Source organism: Lepidochelys olivacea, assembly GCF_965140295.1.
Source record: "Lepidochelys olivacea isolate rLepOli2 genome assembly, chromosome: 22".
Taxonomy (NCBI): Eukaryota; Metazoa; Chordata; order Testudines; family Cheloniidae; genus Lepidochelys; species Lepidochelys olivacea.
The window spans coordinates 9,365,465-9,381,843 of NC_140432.1; the positions used below are offsets into that span (position 1 = coordinate 9,365,465).

At 50.8% G+C, this 16,379-nt stretch overlaps 1 protein-coding gene across 5 annotated transcripts in view; it reads left to right on the top strand.

Annotated features, from left to right (window-relative positions):
- Positions 1 to 16,379, top strand: part of ST14 (ST14 transmembrane serine protease matriptase) — a 66,517-nt gene that overhangs the window by 23,669 nt on the left and 26,469 nt on the right. For all 5 annotated transcript variants that reach the window (XR_014709243.1, XR_014709244.1, XR_014709245.1 and 2 more), the window contains exons 5-18: positions 226 to 386; positions 1,225 to 1,260; positions 1,910 to 2,147; positions 3,923 to 4,062; positions 4,460 to 4,557; positions 5,408 to 5,517; positions 7,055 to 7,185; positions 8,244 to 8,348; positions 10,826 to 10,933; positions 12,298 to 12,411; positions 12,826 to 12,951; positions 13,429 to 13,615; positions 15,116 to 15,390; positions 16,060 to 16,196. Coding sequence is in view for 1 of the 5 variants with exons in the window: in XM_084611728.1 (XP_084467854.1) it covers positions 226 to 386; positions 1,225 to 1,260; positions 1,910 to 2,147; positions 3,923 to 4,062; positions 4,460 to 4,557; positions 5,408 to 5,517; positions 7,055 to 7,185; positions 8,244 to 8,348; positions 10,826 to 10,933; positions 12,298 to 12,411; positions 12,826 to 12,951; positions 13,429 to 13,615; positions 15,116 to 15,390; positions 16,060 to 16,196 (1,966 nt within the window). In the remaining 4 variants the exon portion in view is untranslated. The remainder of the gene's footprint in view (positions 1 to 225; positions 387 to 1,224; positions 1,261 to 1,909; positions 2,148 to 3,922; positions 4,063 to 4,459; positions 4,558 to 5,407; positions 5,518 to 7,054; positions 7,186 to 8,243; positions 8,349 to 10,825; positions 10,934 to 12,297; positions 12,412 to 12,825; positions 12,952 to 13,428; positions 13,616 to 15,115; positions 15,391 to 16,059; positions 16,197 to 16,379) is intronic.

A 16,379-nucleotide genomic window follows, 5' to 3' on the forward strand; every position in this document is an offset into this window, starting at 1 on the left:
AACTTGATTTGAGGACTTCAGTAACTCAGTCAGAGGTTAGGGGTCCATTATAGGAGTGGGTGGGGGAGGTTCTGTGGCCTGTGATGTGCAGGAGGGTCAGACTAGATGATCATGATGATTGATCCCTGCTGACCTTTGAGTCTGAGTCCCAGGACCCTGTCTCCTTCTCCTCCTCCATCCGGTGTTTGCACGCTGTCGGTAACTTGGCTCCCTTTTCCCCCGCAGCGAAGGCAGCGTCATTGCCTATTATTGGTCGGAGTTCATTGTCCCAGCATACAGGGCCAAGGCGCTCGACAAGGCCATGGCTGACGAGCAGAGTCTGATCCAAACGGTGAAGTACAAGTCACGGAACCCTGTGCTGCAAGTCAATTCGATTGTTGCTTTCCGTGAGTCCTGGCTCCGTTCCCCTTCTCTTCTTCCTCGTTGGGCTCTGGGTCAGGTGGGAGGGAACTGCCTGATGCCCTTGGTGATTCTTGGGGAGGCGGAATAGACCTGTGCTTGGAGGCCTGCGAGCTGTCCTATTAGCTTTGCCACTAGCTCGCTGGGTGTGGGTAGGTCTCTTAATGGCTCCATGCCTCAGTTTCCCTGTCTGTACAGTAGGGACGATGTTTGCTTGCTTTGCCCGGGCTGTGACGGTTAATGACAGGGAATGGCTTGAGAGTCCTTGGAGGGAAGGCTCTACAGAAGGGCAAAGTGCTAATTTGACAAGCACTGGATGCCCGGGACAGCTGACGTGCTCTATGGATGGTGTAGGGGAAGCAGCAGTCGCAGCGCTAAGGGACTCTTTGGGGCGGGGCCTACCTAGGGAGTGGGATTTTATTTTTTTGGCTTGAGCGAGCTCATGCCCCCTCTGATGAGGGATGGGGCGGGGGAGAAAGGAGGATTCCGCAACCCCGGTGGGGAATCCCAGCTGGAAGCAGATGGTGCTCATGGGGAAACCCAGGGTCCTCCCTGCTGCTCCCTCTGGGACGAGATCATAAGAGAACTGTGTGCTGTGGCTCGTTCGCTTGGATTCTGAAGCCTCCAGACCTGAGTCCTCTCCCCTGTGACCCAAGGCACCCAAGCCAGAGCTCTGCTTATTTTGGGGGCAGAGGACCAGCTTCCCTGGCTCTCGCTGTCAGGGAAGATGCTCTTTCCCCTGTCAAACGCAGGCTGGCTGGGTGCTCCCTGCCTAGCATCTGAGCAGTGAACTTGTTACTAATGAAATGTGTTTTTCTCTTGTAGCTGCTGATCCCAGTATAATCCAATCATCACGAGGCAGTAAGTGTAACTCTTACTGTTCTTGCCAGCAAATATTTCCCCTGAATTGGAGGGTGGGACCGATTCCTCTTTTCCACTAGGAGCCCCCTGCGTTGGGCTGTAGGAAACTGTTGTATTTGCTGGGAGGGTTTTCATTCGCGGGCAGGAGAAGCCTCGGGATGCCCGTGATTCCGAATACGTGACCCCTCACTGGGCCTGACCTCGGGATCCTCCAGTAGGATCAGGTGGGCCTATCCCAAGTGGCAGGTTTTTCCATAGATAGTGCAACTTTCCTTTTTAGCTAAAGGAAAACAATAACAAGAAAGAACAAAGGTCAGGTCTCCCTGAGAGAGCATAGCGCCTACGTTTCCTCTGTAACAGTCAGCAGAGAGACTAAGGACTAAATCCCCTGTTGGACTCTGCAGGCAGGGAGAGTTTTTAGAAATTTAAAGCTGCACTCAGAAAACCAAGTCATCGGAGCTTCCTGGCCTCTTAGCCCACACCTTGGGATTACTGGGGGCCAGATACAGTGGTGGTGTTGGACCTCGGTGCTTCTCATCTCTTGCGATTTAAACCAAGAACTACCTGCTTGTGACATCTATCTGGTTTCCCTTCTGTGATGCCTTTACTGACATCCGGACCATCTCCCCTGTCCCCCTCCTCTCCGCAGATAGCTGCAGTTTTGCCCTTCATGCCGAGGAAGGTGAGATCACCAGCTTCACTACACCGGGCTTTCCCAACAGCCCGTACCCGAACAATGCTCATTGCACGTGGGTCCTGAGGGCCGACGTCGACTCCATCATCAGCCTGACCTTCAAGACGTTCGATGTGGAGCTCTGCAGCGAAGGGAGCGACATCATCAGGGTCTACAACTCCCTGAGCCCCGTGGAACCCCATGAACTTGTGAAGTGAGTGACTTTTCTGGGCTACCTCCTTCTGTGGGGAGATATGGGGGCAGGGAAAGAATGCGGGGCCCGTTCTGAACGGTGTCAAACGCCAAGGAGTGAGAGGAGCTGTCTTGGGCAGAGCGAGAGGTATAGTTAGGAGTAATGGATTATGCTGAGTCACAGGAATCTTGTGCTGAATAACAAGGGAATTGTCCGACAGCCAGAGCTGCTAGACTGTGGAATTAGCCTCCGAAGAAAAGTGAGTGGGATGCAAGCCCTTTAGGGCAGGGACTATCTTCCTGTGTGTCTGTGTGGCATCCAGCACGATGGGGCTGCTGTCACAATAGAAGTAATCTGATAAATCAGTGGGGTGATACTGAACTCAAGACTTAACCGGGGTCGGACCAAATACTAACTGAACAGAGCAAGAATGAATAAATGCAAGACCAGCATGAGAGCAGCAGGGGGTGTGAGCAAAGGGATTGCAAGGAGGAAACCAAGATGGGGAGAGAGCTCTTGAATAAATAGGTCATTTGAAGCCTCCTTCCTGGGAGGATTAAGATAATTAATATATAATTAATAATTCACTTATTGTGTTGTGGTGGCACCTAGGCGCTCTGGTCATGGCCGGCACTGTACGAACACAGAACAATGATGGTCCCAAGCTGATAGAAATATTTCTTTTTAATGCATATTCCAGTGGAAGCAGTTTGTTTTTTTGCCTGCCGAGCTTTCTCATTGCAGAGTGAGCCAACGTGAATATTATCGCCATAAGCCTCTGCAAGTGAAGCTGCCCTCACTGATTTGTTTTTGTCCACGAGGAGGGTAATACAATGAATGGACAGTTGTTGTGATTCTTTTGTAAATCCATTTTAATAACCGTAACGTGTTGGCAGCCCAGGCAAAGAAATGTTCACTTAAAACAGCTCTCGAGATACGGCGCCAACTGTGAAAAAGTTGAACCGAAAGAAAAACCCCCATTTCCTCGACTGACTTAGATTGCGAGTTTCTCAGGACAGGGGCTTCCGTTTTGTTTGTACAGCACCTGACACAGTGGGGTCCTGGCCTGTGATTTGGGTCTCCGGGCTGCTGCAATACACACAAAATCTATGCAGTGTTGGTATAGCTTTGTGGGTCCCAGGGTATTCGAGAGACAAGGTGGTGGAGGTAATAGCTTTTGTCGGTCCAACTTTGGTGGGAGAGACAGGCTTCCATGGACGACTTCTTCACCGCTGGGAAACCTGCTCCAAGTGTCATGCGCATCCTAGATGCCAGGCTGCCTGTTCCTGACCGCATACAATCCCTCTGGCAACGACAATTGCTCACAAAAGAAAATCTTGCATTTCTTGTCATGCAGTTTAGCAACTAGGAGGAAAAGCCCACTCTGCAGCCCCCAGTAACAGGGTCCCATAGCTCAGCATGGCCGAGTGGACTGGGACTCAAGAGAGCTGAGTTCTGTTCCTGGCTCTGCTACTGGCCAGCTAGGTGACCTTGGGCAAGTCACTCCCCCTCGCCCCTGCTCTGTGCCTCAGTTTCCCCAGCTGTAAAGTGGGGATTATGATCCAGCCCTCCTTTGTAAAGCACTGTGAGGTCTAATGCGAACTGGATATTATTACAAGAGTGAGCTGATAGTGTCCCTTTAAATCTGGGATTTGTTTTTTCTGGGGCGCGGTTGGGACTCTGTTCGTGGTGGGGAAGGGGAATGCCGAGCAGTGAAGAGGGCTTAACGCAGCGACTGAGCCCCTGTCTCTGCTCCATTCCATTGTGTGGTGCTCTCTGTGCTTTTCTCCTCCCAGTCTGTGTGGCAGTTACCCTCCGTCCTACAACCTGACCTTCCTGTCCTCCCAGAACGTCATGCTGGTGACGCTGATCACCAACGCTGAGGGGCGGAACCCTGGCTTCAAGGCGGAGTTCTTCCAGCTCCCGAAGCCTAAAAGTAAGTTAGGGGGCTCGGGAAAGCCTCTCTCTTGTGGAGGTGGGGGAAGGGAGAAGCCAGATGCTTGTGGTGATGATGCCAATTGCACAGGAGCCCCTTAGAATCAGGTCTCTTCCTGGCTCTCAGAAGCTCTTTTCTTACCCACAATGCTCTTGTCTTCTTTAATGATGCCCCCTAAGGAGAAGGGGGAAGGAATTAAGTTGGATTAGCTGGGAAGACCATGTAATTGGTCTCCTGGGTTCTATCCATACCTTGGAGTAGAGCCGGTATCTCCAGAGATTGGCTTAACCTCATTTAAAGGCTGCTCTGCCTGTGTCTGTTTCTGCCTCGGGTAATAGCCGATCGCTGCTTTTGGAAGCCCTGGCATCTTGATTTCCTTTTCCTGCTTGTCTTCTAGCCTGCAGCAAGACTTTGAAAGGAGAAAGTGGAACCTTCACCACCCCTTTCTACCCGGCCCACTATCCGCCCGACATGGATTGTGTCTGGAACATAGAGGTGAGAGCACAGGACGGACCCTTCTGCCTAGTGTGGATTGATAGAAGCGGGAGGTGGGGTCAGCTTAGCCCATTGTTAAAGTCATGGCAGTGAGTTCGGCAGGTGATCGCCAAGGCCAAGAGATGAACAGGATTCCCACAAGGAATGGGGGTGAGGATAGTTTTGGTTTTTTTTAGGTGCCTAGCTCCCATTGACTTTCATCCCCCTCAGTGTTGTATGTAAATAATAGCATCAGCTATGGCTTTACACAGGACGTAAGGGACTTGGGGGAACAATCCAGCCTCTGATTGATGGGGTAGGAAGAAACTTTTGCCGTGGGCAGGTTATTCCACTGGTGTTGGTTCTTGCACTTTCCTCAGAAGCGTTTGCTACTGGCCACCATGGGGGATGGGATGCTGGAGATGATGGGCCCTGGCTTGTCTGGATTTGTCCATTTCTGTGTTGGTTTCTCCCCTCTGTCAACATCCCCTACCTTGCTTTGTTCAGTCCTTGTTCTGAATGACTCCAGGGGTGTCATGAGGCTTTTCCCTGACCATTCACATCGTTCCTCTGAAACTGATCAGGTCAGCTGGGTGATGGGTAACTCCTGTAGCAACACCTGGCCCGATGCGGCTAGGACTGAAGCTACGGCTTGCCTGGTAACCCATGGGAGCTGTTCAGAGTAAACTACAGGTGGAAGATTTTCTGACTGGCCTGGTCTCTGTTGTGAATCAGGTTTGAAAAAGCTCTGCATAAATACCTGAAATACCCATCCCTTTTCTGATCGCCAAAGGAGGAAGGAAGAGAAACCAGTTCCCCCCCCCTCTCACTCCCTTCCCACTGACTCTGACTCTTGTCTCGCCCCTCTCAGGTCCCCTCTACAAAGAACGTGAAGGTGCATTTCAACGTGTTCTACATATTGGAACCTGGCATCCCGGTCAGTTCCTGCACCAAGGATTATGTGGAAATCAGCAATACAAAGTAAGTACTGGGCAATGTGACGTGACGCAGAGACACAGGCTGGGGACAGCCAGTGAAACAAATGGTGGCAAATTAAACTGATCAAAGGAAATACTTTTTCACACAACATGTCATTAGGCTGTGGAACTCACTGCCACAGAATCATTGAGGCCAAGAATTTTTCAAGATTCCAAATGGGATTGGGCATTTATATCGTTTACAAGAATCCCCAGAGCTGCTATAGCAAATGCTAACAGATACTGGAAGGGATATAAAACCTCATGTTTCAGGGTTTAAGCCAATAACTATTGAGGATTAGGGTGAGATCTTCGTGGGGGCAGGTTATCTCTCACTTTCCTCTGAATCACCTGGCACTGGCTGCTGTCAGATGGGATACTGGACTGGCTGGACCAGGTGTCTGATCCAGTCTGGCAGTTCCTATGTCCCATGGAGAATGGTGGGATTACACTATTGTTGCTGTGAGCATCTGGCTCGTTGCCCATCACTGGGGATCGCTGCTGAGTGGCTATAGCTGGGGGTTACTCTACTTGGATTTCAACATCAGATGCTGTCTACAAAGCTAACCGCTGTCAGATGCCGGTTAGGAATCCAGACAGGACTGTTCTTCTTTCTGTTCGCACCGAGCAGCGCTGTGGTTTCAACCTCAGTAATCGTCCTAAAAGAGAAGCACAAAAGTCAAGTGGAGAAGGGGAGTGATTGGTGTGTGAGTCATCTGAAACGAATATGCCGTGGCAGACTCGTAGAAATTTAAAGGTGCAGTAAGCAAGATCAGCTATGTACACTACAAGGACAACTTGGTTACATTAGTTTTCCATTAATTTGTCAATGGAATTGAAAGCAACACCTGCTTGCTGCTTTGAAGTGTAATAACTCCTGCAAAAATAATTAATGATTTAAAAAGTTTCAATAGAAATGAGCTATCTTGTTGAGTGCTTGGGTCAGTTCTCTAGGGCTAACCACCCTTTCGGAAATGTGGGGGAGATCAGAATCTAAATCCAGACCCAAATTTCACAGCCAATTGGGTGACCCCATTGTGTGTACAGTGCCTGGCACACAGAACAAAGAGACGGTCAGTGCCCCAAGGGGCTTACAATCTGAGTATAAAACAAGAGACAACAGGTGGATCCAGGCAGCCAAGGAAGCACAGTGACCTTGCTGGTCAGCGTGAGGGGCAGCACACCAGCTATCAACAAGATTTTCTGCAGGCCCTTGTATTTCGCATGGGCCATATCAAACAGCCCCCCCATACCACCGATCCAAGCACCCCGATTGAAATCCAGGTCTCAACTTTGCAGCCCTGCAGTTTGGGGCAAGGCATCTAAATCTGGCACCTGGCATGGAGCCATGACCACCCCACTAATCCATGCTGGGGTCAGCCCTTTTTTAGAGTGAATGGGAGTGAGAAGACCCTGCTGATGTCCTAGGCCAATGGACGTGTGAGAGACATGGAGAGGAAATTGCCTTTTTCTACTGGTCAGGGAGGGACCATCTCTTCCGTACGGTAACAGTTCCTAAATCTGTGCTGTCCTCTTTCCAGGTACTGTGGAGAGCGCTCCCAGTTTGTGGTGGCAAGTAATACCAGCAAAATCACTGTCCGGTTCCATTCAGACCAGTCGCACACAGACACTGGCTTCTTGGCAAAGTTCCTGTCTTATGATTCCAGTGACCGTAAGTTGAAACCCAGATGCTGTGAACTTTCAGGGGACCTGGTTTATTTTCTTAGCTGCTGAGGAAGGAGGGATGCAGCTGGGTTATTGGTCTGCCCTTTGACCTCTGGAGGGTTTGGGTCATAAGTGAAATGAGTTGTGGTGACAGATGTGCATAGCCCAGGTAGGCCATCACATCTTGGGGAGGACACCTGCTTGTGGACTTGGCTTATTGCTGTAGTTGCCCTATAAGTTGGGTAGCATGCATTCATTGTTGACTGATAAAATCCTGGGAATTCAATATGTATCTATTTGCATATCCCTTTTTTTTTTCCTAGTGCAATTTTGTGGCAAGCGTAGGTTATTGTTAAAGATGGGCCAGAACTTTGAATTGGATCACTCCAAATGCTGGGCAAGTACTGAGCCAAATCTGAATTTTGTTACTGAAAATGGGCCAAAGGAAATCCTAGCTCGAATTTAATGAGACCACCCCAGGTTGCAAGACCTTAGGCGTCGAGGGTATTTGAGTGAAAAGAGTAACTCCTCTTCATTGGGAGTAAGTAGCAGATTGTTGTAGTCACTGGACCCAGCACTCGAGGGAGACATAGAATCATAGAAGTGTAGGACTGGAAAGGACCTCGAGAGGTCTTCTGGTCCAGTCCTCTTCACTCACTGAGTCCACGAGGTACAGATACACTTGTGCTTTGGTGAAGTCTGGATCAGGATCCAGTCTGTCATTCGAACCTTGTTTCTCATGTTTGTTCTCACATAATGTCTCATTTTGGCTTCTTCATGCCAAGTGTCCAGTGGGTGGAAACAGACGTGGTGAGATGCAAGCACAGGGTAGACTAGCCAAACAGGGTTTAGGAACATCCCAGTGCGGGAAGCAGCTGGTCCCTGGAAAATCCACTCCACTCGCAGAAGAGCATTCACCCACACTGGTCCAGATGATGTGTCCTCAGTGCTGCATGTGTTTTCAGAGGAATGGACGCGTCAGAAACTGAATGCAAGAGGAGCTGATGGGTTATTGGCCAGGCTAATGCATGTTGCTCCTTTCTCTTTCTCCCTTGTTGCTTGCAGCCTGTCCTGGCAAGTTCACCTGCAACACTGGCCGCTGCATTGATAAAGTCATGCGCTGTGACGGCTGGGTGGACTGCACGGATGCCAGCGACGAGCGCTCCTGCAGTAAGTCCTTCCTTTGGAGTCTCTTTGCAGGGCCATGCTATGGGATGGAGAGGTCTCTGCCGAATGCCAGCAAGTGGGAGGGAACTCCTGGCTTGCTCAGGGATCCCCTAAGTGGACAGGTTGGGTTAATGCCTCAGCGCTGGGGGCTGAAGGCAGTTCTTGGTAGTCCAGCGGCAGGGCTGGAGGTTAGCCAGACTGGGGTGTCTTGGAACCGGTGCATCCTAAGCCACAAGAATGACCCCTTAGGGAGAGAGATCTCGGTGGGGAAAGTCCTTTCTTCATTGCTGGGCCCAGCAATCCCCTCCAGCAGCTTGCAGAGCTGCTGTCTTGCTGGAGATGAATTTAGACATGGGTTACAAGTCCAACGCTGTCTCGGTGGCTCTGGCAACCAGCTGCATGACCTGTGGGGTGCACCACGAACAGATCCTACCAGGCTGCCGAGCTTTTGGGTGACGGCTGTACTGCAGCTCTACACCGGCTGCTTCAGCTCTGTATGTGCGTAGCAACTGACGCAAAGGCGTCGGGGCTGCTGCTGTTCCTGTCATTCATCAGGAGTGAAAATGGACCTTGGTGCTGTAATCCATGGAGCAGCGGCCTTCATCCCAGCACCCAGCTGACTGAGTTGATCCGAACCCCTTGAACACAGGGGACATGGGGTGTGTGGGTGTGTGTCTGTGTGTGTGGGTGTGTCTCCCCAAAGATCAGGTCTTCTGGCGCTGTGGCTTTTTGTTTGAGACCTGAATCTGACTGTGAGTCAGACTGGTCTTCCCCTTTTCACGGAGGAAAGCCAAAGCCTGCTGGCTTGGGGATCTCCCCAGTCCAACTAGCATTAAGCTTCTAGTGGAAACCGCTTCCTCCCCCAACCTTCAGACGGGTGTAGATAAGCAACAATCAGTGGCTTGATCAGTCTGGAATCCCTTTATAGTTCGGGAGGGTTCATTCTTATTGTTGTTAATCTCCCTGCAAAGAGCCAATGCCAGGTGACTTTCACTCACTAACCTTCCTCCGACCACTGCCTGTTGGGAGATTGTTTCTGCTGTTTAATCCTTGCTGATGCTGCTTTGTGGTCCCAACCACCTGGCCCCTGCATGCCCCAGGGGGCTGGCGTACCTGCATGCATTTCATTACCTGTCATGCTCAGGGCACTGCTGTGCTGTTTATAGTTCCTTCCTGGGCAGAGCATGAGTGTGTGTGTGTGTGGATTCATTTTTATCTCTTGGATTAATATACAATCCCACAGATAATGTCATTAGCCATGGCCTAGAGTCCATGAGAGGAGAATGGAGCCTCTGGCTCAGGTCTCATTGTACTAAATGACAGGACTTAACTCCCTTGGGATGCAAGTGGTGTGCTCCCGGCCTGTGGGTGCTCACTGCCCCCCGGGGCGATGAGTGGGTGCTTGGGTGTGTACTCAATCCTAGGCTCTTTTCGAGTGAAAAATCTGTTCTCCAGTTCTTTGCTCCCTTATCCTAGAAACGCATCGGGCTCTGTCTGTGCTACTGAGTTTGACCAGTTAGTGACACAGTCAGCTCAAAACATGTTTACTGCCCTGTCCATTGGCAGCTGAGTCTTGTCTAGCTTGGAACATGATTGACTTTTTGTAATGGGTTTGACTGGTGTTGCTTCCTCCTGACTCTTCCAGTGCATCCCAGAGTGCATTGCTCCATGTGCTTCTGGTATCAGTCTGTGCACACGTTTGCTGGGCACTCAGTTCCCTGCTGAGGCATGATGGGGTAGCTGCCCAGCTTTTCCCAGAAGGCACTGGGCCAAACGCTTATGCAGTATGGCTGGTGAGGATGCCCAAACTGCCTTGAAAAAGCTGCTCCCAGGGTGCCACTCAGCCATGCTTGTCGTAACCCGCTCAGATTAAGATACTGCAAACGGGCTACCAAAATATGTCTGTGCCTGTTGCCAGGCCCCCAGGTATTTGCAGGGCACTGATCCCCGGTGGTATCTGGGCACCATGTGTGTGTGAGGCTGATGCCAAGTGCTGAACTGGCCAGTGACTGGCCAGCTGGAATGGCCAGTTGTTGCAGAAGGTTCCTTCTCATCCAAATGCTCAGCCTCAGATGTTGAGTCAGACTTGCTCTGAGGGGCTAAACATCTGTCCCCATTTGATGTTAGAGTGGCTCCCATTTCTCCTCCTTAAGGGTGCATTTGAAAGGTTCTTTGTGGCTTTGAAGATCCTCCTTGGTGTCCCCAATGCTCTCCCAGTACAGTCAGTCGTTCTGGCTCTTCTGTTTCTCAGGAAGGGGCCCAGCCTGGGAGACTGCTGAGCACATTCAGCTCCCAGGGGTGGAGATGCAGGAAGGACTCCGCCCAGGGCCTCGTCCAAAGTGTATTCTGTGCATGTCTCCAAGGTAGAGGGACCTGCTGAAAAGTCACTGTCTGAAACCCCTCACCAGCTTGTAGTTGTCTATCGTACAGGTGAGCGACGGCATCGGTGCATCATCTAACGTCTCCCCTTCCTTCCCCAGATTGCACCAAGGAGCAGTTCAGGTGTAATAACGGCTGGTGCAAGCCACGCTTCTGGCTCTGTGACGGTGTGAATGATTGCGGGGACAACAGTGATGAACTGCAGTGCAGTAAGTGGCTCGACCATTGCTTCACCCCACACTGAGACCTGGCCATTAAGTCACAGTGTCGAAGGCCAGACGATGCCACCAGAACATCTGGGCTGACCTCCTGTATAGTCTAGGCCACTAACACCCCCACCCACGAAATCAACAACCACCATTAGACCAAAGTATTACAGCCCTCAGGAGAATAAACTAATGTGTGCCGCAGACAAAGAACGGGAGGGACCGAGACCTGACAATGTGTGAAAAACACTGGTGGGAAGTGTGCTAGAACTGGTGAAGTGAGAGCTGGATCTGACTCTAGCTGCAATTGCGGTGACTTTGTGTTTAGTTTGAACTGGTTTTAACAAAGAGAGGGAGGATCAACTTTGCCTGCTAAATAAATAAATAAATTAAATAAAAATTGGAGTAACTGGAGCTAGATTAATATTTTCACTTTTCCCACAGAAAAGCAAGAGTTTTATAATTTATTTAGATTAAAAATAAATTTCCTATCCCATGTTCTGGGGGCCCTAACATAATTAATCCATGCAATAAATACAATTAAACTAAGTGCCAGCTGTATTAAAATCAGTTCTGCAGGAACTCTGCTGCCAGCTAGCTACTAACCTTCTGTGTGATCTAGGAAGTGCACCCTCACCCAGACCCTTTCAAAGCAGGTGTCTTTTGTAGAGCACCTGGAAAGTTGCCAAATTCAGGCTATTTGGGACAAAGTGGGGGTAATATAAGGGGCTGGGTAAGGAATAACTAGGCTTGGAAGGGTTGGATTTTTGTAAATGTCAATTTCATCGTACACCCAAACCTGAGGAACAAAGCTGTAACTTTCTGAATCTCAAAGTCTGGCCTTCAATAATTCTTGCCTGACCCCAGCCCCAGTTTCCAGCCATTGAACATTTAAATCAATAAAAATTGGGTAGATTTTGCACACCTGTAAAGTAAAGTAGATTTACTTTACAATAAAAATAAATTGTGCTATTTAATTTGATAAATAGCTCAACAAAAAGCTTAAGAATAAACCTCAATATTTCCCATGGAAATGATAAATCAATAAAAATGGGAATTCTGCCAAGCCTAGGAATAACATAAATGTTTTGTGGAAAAGGGGAGAAAGAAAAGAGCAGATTCCTAGGAAGAGATGGAGAAAGAAACAGAAGGGAAATAGAACATGAGTGTGGGGTTAAAGAGGCGTTAGTCTAAGCTAGAGAACCACAGGGTCTGTCTGCGTCCTGCAGCCTCACTAAGGAATCTCCTTTATATCCCTGACAGCACAGTCTGTCTCCTCCCTCGGGCGGGTTGCTGAAAACCGGGTGTATGGCACTTCGTGCCCTTTTTGCCATTTCTGAGCAGCGGCTGCTTCCTCTCTCTCCCAGAATGCCCAGATAAGCACTTCAAGTGCAGCAACGGGAAATGCATCCCTGAAACCCAGAAATGTGACAGCAAGGATGACTGTGGGGACGGGAGTGACGAGGGCACCTGCAGCAAAGGTGAGGACGGGCCGGGGAGGAGAGTCTCGAAATCGGCATGCTTGTTAGCGAGACTCGCGTGAGCCTCCTGCAGGTCCCCAGCAAGGGGCCACGAACAGGGCTTCCGTTTGCTGGAAATCTGTGGGATCATGACAACGTGACAAGAGGGAGATCTCAAAAAGCCACGACACTGGGACACGGGTGCGATTCCCGTTGGAGCTGCATGTCACTGGTGCCGCATGTACCAGCAAAACCATGTAGCTGAAACACCAAGGGGTTCATATGGTCCCCACGCCCTTCTCCTGGGAAGGAGCCTAAAGGGCTGTCCCAGACAACATTCCTCCTGGCCTCAGCGTCCTCCCCATGAGCTAGTGTCTGGGGGGTTCCCCAGCACGGTGCCATCTGGGGCTAATGCTTCTCCCTTCGGCCTGCCAGTAGTGAAGTCCGTCTCCTGCAAGGATTACACCTACAAATGCCACAACAGCTTGTGCTTGAGCAAGACCAACCCGGAGTGCGATGGGACGAAAGACTGTGATGATAACTCGGACGAGGAGAGCTGTGGTGGGTGATGCTCCTTCTCAGTGCTGGTGTGGTGGTTGGCACTCCCCTGAGTCAGGGCGTAGATCCTGAGACCTCTTAATTAATTGTTTTATGGAGTTGGAAAGGGAGGTTGCGGGGCGGGATAGTTTGGGCTCCCGAATAGACATGTGCTTTTTGGAATGGATTTGTTTTGCTAGGGAATAGCCAGGCTGTCATCAAGAAGTTGAGGTGATGGTTTGATTTTTGTTTTTATATTAAAAAGTTTACATAGGACCTACACAAACACTCTTATTCACACACTGCTGACTCTGCCACTGCAGTTCGCAAACTCTCTTCCTACTGCAGTGATAACTCTAATATCGGTTGCCAAAGCAAGGCAGCAACAACACCGTTAAATAGATTCCCCAAGGATAGAGAGGGTGTCTGACGAGATTGACAGCAGGTAACTAACAGGAGTGGTCTCTTTTCTCTGGTCTTTCCCTCACTCTCCCATCTCAGACTGTGGGATCCGCTCTTACAGCAAGCAGACCCGGATTGTCGGCGGGCAGGACTCGGAAGAGGGCGAGTGGCCGTGGCAGGTCAGCCTGCACGTGAAAAGCCAAGGGCATGTCTGTGGGGCCTCGCTGATATCGAACAAGTGGCTGGTGTCAGCAGCACACTGCTTCCAAGAAGAGTCGCAGATCAGGTTGGTGGGTGCAGTGGGATTGGGTCTCTGCTGCTCTCTAGGGTTGGGCAGACTTGGTGCCATGTCAGACATGCACATGGAGGATAGGAATTGCTATAGTAGATCAGACCAATGGGCTCTCTGGCCTAGTATCCTTTCACTAATGGAGGCCAGTACCAGCTGCTTCAGAGGAAGGCATAACCAACACATGCGTAGGCTGCCCCCTGCCCATAAGGGAATAACCGAGAATGTTCTCTCCAAAGGGGAGTTTACTCTGATGCATAGGGGATGCTGCTTTCCCTCCTAACAATTCAATGGATGCTTTGAATCCTGTATTGGGCCTGGTCCAAGTAATGAGTCTAACCCCACTGTTAGCAGATGGCAACCTCTATCGACTGGGGATGATGGGTGTGCTGCCACTGGTCATGCTCGTTGGATGGGATTTCGACTCCTCTCCAGGCTCCTGTTGTGGCTAGTAGTTCTTGGCAAGCAGTGGCTCTGCCATTGGACTGCTGGGGGAACCTGCCATGCTTAGAAAAACGGAAGGGTGTGAGTTTATCATCACCTCGCTGGTCACAGCTGTTTAAACTGCATCTCGGGATCACCTTCCAGGTGGTTTGCAGTAGGTGCTCTGGTGGTCTGGGAAGCAGCAACTCAGGGATGATCTAGTCCTGCCAAAGGACTGGGAGTCAGAACACCAGGGGTCTATTTCCAGCTCTGCACCTGATTCTGACTGTGGGTGGGACCCTTAATTTCTCTGTGCCCATCTGTGAATTGGGGATAATACCCACCCTTGTGAAGAGCTGTGTGAGGTTTTTGGATGAGATGCCATGAAAGCGTATGGTAGTGGCATTGTGCCGTGCGTATTCCGGTAGGGGGCTTTGCAGGGAAGCTCCATGTTCCACCCAATAGCTCGGCAGCCACAATGGAGCTCTGAGGGACTCCTGGGTGCTCTGTGGAGCTGGTCAGAAAATGGGCACTCTTTTTCCCACCCCCCGGAGAAGTTCAATTTCGGTGAAAAAATCAAAATGGGAAGTGATGCTTCATGGGAGTTGTAGACTGGCTTCCTTATGCTCCTATTCGGTCTAGGCCGGGTTACCTGGTAAGTCTACATCTCTCATTCTGCATCCCTCATAATGGGGGCAGGTCATTGCATCATGGGAATCCGTGACTGTAGTGCATCATGGGAGATGTAGTCTTTTTGGGGAGCCCAAACCATAGAAGAGAATGAGGCCATGAGGTACCTGAACTACCGCTCCCATGAGGCGTCGTGACAGGATAGCCCAAAGACTCCTAATTCAGTTTTCAGGCACTTGTTTGTTTGACCAGAAACCAGACGTTTCCGTGGAAAGCAAACTCCATTTTATGGAAACGCAATTAGTTGAAAACCCAATTTTCTGTTCTTTACAAAAAAAAAAAAAAAAAAAAAATTTCGATGGAAAACTTTTACCCAGTCCGATCCCAGCCCTAGACCCGTCTCTGGTTTTGCCCCGTGTCACCCTGTGGCATGTCTCTGTGCAGGTACTCGGACCCCACACTGTGGACGGCCTTTCTCGGGCTTCATGACCAGAGTGACCGGACTAACAAGATGGTGCAAGAGCGGAGCATCAAGCGCATCATCACCAACCCCCAATTCAATGACTTCACCTACGACTACGACATCGCTGTGCTGGAGCTGCAGAGTCCCGTCAAATTCACCGCCACCGTCCGGCCCATCTGCCTGCCCGATGCCACCCATGACTTCCCTGCTGGCAAGGAAATCTGGGTGACCGGGTGGGGGGCCACCTCGGAAGGAGGTGAGGGAGTCACCTGGGAAGGGGTGAGGGAGGTGGGGCTGGATGCCTGTATTTGCTCTGGGTCCACCGGATGCCACTTGGCTGATCAGCGCGTAGCTCAAGTGGGGAGGGGGAGAACCTGCAGGTCTTGGTAGTTCCTCACCTCATTAGAAACTCATTTAACCCATAGGCCGCCATTGGAGGGGCCCTGTGCCGAGAATGAAGGCATGTTTCCAGCAGCTGAGAGAGAGGGTGTTTTGGGACTGTCTGGAGTGAGTCCTGAGTCTGCTGCCAGACTTCCCCCTCAGCCTGTGCCGCACATGCTGCCCCCAGCCGTTGTAGCTGGTTTTGGATCCTCTTGCTGGGAGGAAGTGGGCTTCCGTCAGGAGCCTGCAATGCAGCGGTGGGGAGAGGTCAGGGCGTGGCTGGCAGTCAGTGGTGGGATTGAATCTGACGGGAAGGGAGGTGTCTCTGGGGCACAGCTGGGTTCTGATGGCTGGAATTGGGGATGGGAGGCAGGGGCCTCACTTTGGGGGAAGTCGTGAAGGGAGCATGTTGGTGAGGAGAGCACTTGTCCGCTCGTAACCCTCAGGGCGCTGAGGATTAGGAGTTGGGGCATGTGCTCTCCACCCCAGACGCTTTAGAGGGGACTCCCATCTTTAATGCAGCTCTCCCCTCTGGTCTTTGTAGGTATTGGTGCCACCATCCTGCAGAAGGCGGCGATTCGGGTGATTAACCAGACCATGTGCAACACGCTGCTGACTGACCAGATAACGTCGCGCATGATTTGTGTGGGGATCCTGACCGGGGGTATTGATGCCTGCCAGGTAGGAGCCTCTGGGTTTGGAAGGGATTTAACCAAATTGTGCTGAAACCCTGGGAAGTGGGGGTAGCCCTTTCTTAGCAAGCTGGGTCCAGCACGGCGGCTTACTTCGTATCTCCGTCAGCCCTTGTGTATTCTGGATACATAGGCAGTCTCTCTCCGAGGAGAGATTTTATTTCCTTACTGT